The sequence below is a fragment of the Nannobrachium achirus genome (assembly GCF_963921795.1).
Source record: "Nannobrachium achirus genome assembly, chromosome: 1".
NCBI lineage: Eukaryota > Metazoa > Chordata > Actinopteri > Myctophiformes > Myctophidae > Nannobrachium > Nannobrachium achirus.
Genome location: NC_137810.1, coordinates 26,730,939 through 26,735,522, shown reverse-complemented (window position 1 = coordinate 26,735,522; position 4,584 = coordinate 26,730,939). Strand labels below are relative to the sequence as shown.

At 43.2% G+C, this 4,584-nt stretch overlaps 1 protein-coding gene across 1 annotated transcript in view; it reads right to left on the bottom strand.

Annotated features, from left to right (window-relative positions):
- The window catches only part of lrp8 (low density lipoprotein receptor-related protein 8, apolipoprotein e receptor), a gene marked incomplete at both ends in the record, with an annotated part of 260,613 nt that overhangs the window by 70,337 nt on the left and 185,692 nt on the right, over positions 1 to 4,584 (bottom strand). Inside the window, one exon of the mRNA XM_080727866.1 lies at positions 1,117 to 1,239. Within this exon, the coding sequence (XP_080583992.1) occupies positions 1,117 to 1,239 (123 nt within the window). The remainder of the gene's footprint in view (positions 1 to 1,116; positions 1,240 to 4,584) is intronic.

The following is a 4,584-nucleotide window of genomic DNA, read 5'->3' as shown; positions in this document are numbered from 1 at the left end:
AAGGTCTTTCCATGTAACTGTAATGCTGGGACATGAGTGTGCCAAATAGACGCTAATAGATAAGCCAATTGCACAAGACTAGTAGTTTGAATGGTAATATTGCAGCAATGAGCAGCACACTTTGTTAGCTACTGTGTCAGTCATTTCATTGACAGATGGCTCTCCTGTAGGGCTGTCACGATTTTGACATTTTACATGACGATTAATTGTCACTCAAATAATTTGGATTAACGATTTCATTGTGTTTTTGTCGTTGACAATTACATTTCTGTTTGGCCTGTAGGCTTTGAAGTTGCACATGGCAGATATGACACATAACCTAAATAGGGACATATTTCACAACTTTACACTTTAAAAAGAACATTGATAGTGGAAATAGCCGATGCGACGCATTGTGAGCTTGTAGATCTGTTATTTCCACTATTTTCTAAATCTTTGAACATATATAAACATCTTTCAACATGTAAACGATTATGGCGATTATCACAAAATAGTTGCGATTATGTCAAATAATTGCGATTAGACGATTATGTAATAATTGTGACAGCCCTATTCTCCTGCCGCTGAAGTGATGTCACATTACTTTTACCAGAGAAAAAGTATCTAAAGTGCCCGACTAGAAAGTGTGTTGAGCACCCTTCTCATCATTGACTGATTGTGGCTGCAGGGCATTTCTTGCGACATGAGGTCCGTGACTGAACCACTAAGCAAGTAGTAATTATCTCTGACGTGCTTTGTGTGTTTAGTAGTCCAGTCATGTTTAACTGGCAGGTAATACACTGGAGGGCCGGGTCCACGCCGCGCTTTGATCACAACCCAGCAGACAGTTGTCCTCGAGGGCCGACCGCCTGCTTGTCAAGTAGCTGCCGAAATGTGAGACTACGGTACTTCATGAGAGTGTTTATGTATGGGGGTCGGCCATAATATCTCCAGTGAGTTTACGTGCATGTATGCAGGCTAAAGACGTAATGAGTGTGTGTACAGTGTGTGTGTGTGTGTGTGTGTGTGTGTGTGTGTGTGTGTGTGTGTGTGTGTGTGTGTGTGTGCTTGCCAATGAGAGAGAGAGAGAGAGAGAGAGAGAGAGACAGAGACAGAGACAGAGACAGATCCTCTTACCACACTCCTTCATGGGTTCGTCAGACCAGTCCCTGCAGTCTTTGATGTTGTCACACACCTTGCTGCTGTCAATACACTCCCCGTTCTTACAGCGGAACTTTCTGGGACCGTCGCATTTTGTGGCTGTGAATTATGGAAGGACAATATACAACATAGGTTACTGGTTTATGATAATAATATCAATACTATGACATTCTGTTCTATCACTAGTCATAACTGCATCTTTCAAGGAGTGAGACCGCTGAAATGCACCTCTAACTGCAGTGTATACTCTACACACTAAAATGTGGGACAGTTTTGTGGGACAGTCTCGATTCTACCTCACCCCGTGAACCCCAAATCCAGTGGGGTCTATTTTTACACTGTAAGGATTAAAAGAACATTGCAGCAGCTCAGTCTCCCAGCCTGTTGCTGTACTGTATGCATGGCTGGCAGTCAGACAGGGAACCCACAGGGGTGCACTGGGCATCTGGCACACCGGGCATATGCCCAGTGGGCCGACTATACAATAATCTGTTACAGCTGTTGAAAGTTGGAGTCCCATTAAATTAACTATACAGGATAAAACACACCAAAATAAATATGCTTTAAGTAGCATGTGAGGGGTCAAACTAGGGTTTTTTAATGATTCTGAATCCATTGCAAGCATTTGTTTTACACAAAAAACATTCCTTGGGGTAGAAACAGCCCCCATACAATTATTGTTTAGTGATGAGTCATCACTTTTCAAAGTTTTGTGGGAGCCGCCTTGACCCCAAGGAATGTTTTCCGTGCAAAACAAATGCTTGCAATGGATTCAGAATCATTAAAAAAAACTAGTTTGACCCATCACATGCTACTTAAAGCATATTTATTTTGGTGTGTTTTATCCTGTATAGTTAATTTAACTAGCCCTTACCCGTTCAAAGATATGAGCTCTGAAATGATGTGCAGTGTGTGGGTTATGGGGTGCACTGTGCACACAGTATATGAGGGATGGAAAGTAACTTTAACTGGTGCTTACATGATAATATGTAGGAGCATCAATGTAAGAAATACCCGTTTCGTTTAATGGCTATAGAGATACTGTGTACCGATCTGCATGATTTTTGGACAACATCTGTACTGTGTACCGATCTGCATGATTTTTGGACAACATCTGTAACAGGGCCATGGCACTCCCCCCCCCCCACCCCCACCCCGCACGAGCACACACACACACACACACACACACACACACACACACACACACACACACACACACACACACACACACACACACACACACACACACACACACACAGAGCTGGTTAAACATCTTGCCTCATGCTAGATGCAGAATAGATAAGCCTCATGCTAGATGCAGAATAGATAGTAGATACACCATAAAAATGCTAATATACAGCATACGATTTGTGAAAGTGACAAACGGGCTTCACAGTTATGTTAGGTGTGTCCATATGCTAATGGTGATGCGATTTCAGATCAATTGCTCCAGCCACTGAGGAGAAACGCTGTTTTGCCATGTCTGCTTATTATAAGCAACTTTGGGCCTTGTTTTTCTGTTGCTTGAAAATATTGGTAGTTTTAAGTGTAGTTTCTTGTTTGAGCTTGTTTCCTAATGTTGTTTAAACCAGTGATTCTCAAACATTTTCATGTTAAGAACCCCATCTGAAAATATTTACCAAGGTTTAAAGTGCTCATGTAGCCAAGTCGATTCTTTTGGGCTTGCTTTCATACACCTGGTTGCTTGTTTCTCTCCCAAAATCTGGCAACACTGCTACAGTATGGATGCATTATACTAACACTGCTCTGACATGGGCTGATACAGGCTCAGACACCCACACCTTCTAATCTAACACACAGTGAAACAGAAGACACAAGTACATGATACTGTACTTAAATACAGGCATACATGAAAGTCTCTCTGCCTGTAAGCTTTGTATCTCAGAGAAAACGCTGGCATGTATGTGCGCAAGCACGCATGCATGCAAGCACAAATGCACACACGCACACACGCACGCACGCACGCACACACACACGCACGCACGCACAGCCAACGGTTGTGTAACAGGCTATTATTGTAAACAGTGTGGTATTGATTTGCAGTTTCACAGCAGCACTTAAAAAGAAAACAAAAGGTAAAGCATGCAGCATGGCTGCAATGACCTTGAGAAGAGGGAAAGGCATTTTTCAAGAAAAAAATACATAACATAACATAATAGCGTAACTATGTTTGAAAAAGAAAAGTAATCTGGAACGGTCTACAGAAGGAATAGAGAACTGAAATCCAACTAGAAGCAGTGCTCTTCCGAGCACTGGTCTCCGCCAGCTCAGGTAGGTTATTGTGGCCTCCTGGTGGCGCTATAATAGGCCAATGTGAAAAGGCTACCATGTCTTCTTCTGTGTTTCACGGTAATCGGACGCTGCATGCATGATTTGAGGCATTTTGTTCCAAAAATGTGTTTTGCTAAAGTCGACCTGCTGGTGGCGCTATAACAGGCATATGTGAAAAGGGTGGCATTTGTTCCTTGACCTTGTGGGAAATCTCAAGCTGTGTACATGATTTGAGGCATTTTGTTAAAAACTGACCAATCCTGTACATTTTGGAAGCCAATGTGGGGCAGACTTTCTGAATTGGCATCTAGGGAGTGTGTGTGCACAGTTTGGCAGCGACCGGGCCAACGGTGCCGGAGATTAGCTGGTAACAGAAGGACGGACACACACGGACAGACAGGGGGAAAAACTTCTCGGCCCATGCCTTTTGGCCTGGCGGAGACAATAAACAGTAACATAAGAAAGAAAGAAAGAAAGAGAGTGGGTGCGTTAAAGAGAGAGAGAGCTCTATGTTTAGAATTACTAGCCCTTACCCGTTCAAAGATATGAGCTCCAAAATGATGTGCAGTGTGTGGGTTATGGGATGTGCACTGTGCATACAGTATATGAGGGATGGAAAGTAACTTTAACTGGTGCTTGCATGATAATATGTAGGAGCATCAATGTAAGAAATACCCGTTTCGTTTAATGGCTAACCCCCCCCCCCCCGCCCGCCTGCCCGCCTGCACACACTCCCCCCCCCCCCCCCGTGTGTGTGTGTGTGTGTGTGTGTGTGTGGGTTTGTGTGTGATTGTGCATGGCCTGAACAACAGCGCCCCTCCCTTAACATGTGTGGTCACAAAAGGTACTGTAGGCTAAATAGATATAGATACACCATAAAAATGCTATTATACAGCATACGATTTGTGAAAGTGACAAACGGGCTTCACAGTTATGTCAGGTGTGTTCATATGCTGATGGTGATGCGATTTCAGATCAATTGCGTCAGCCACCGAGGAGAAACGCTGTTTCATACAGACAGACACTCACTCAGACAGACATTCGCAAAATTATAGTATAGATAACAAAAGAAGAAGAAAAGAAAGGTAAAACTTTATTTGCAGTGGTGTTCATAAGACTGTCTAAACCATGTCATTACACCCATCATACACA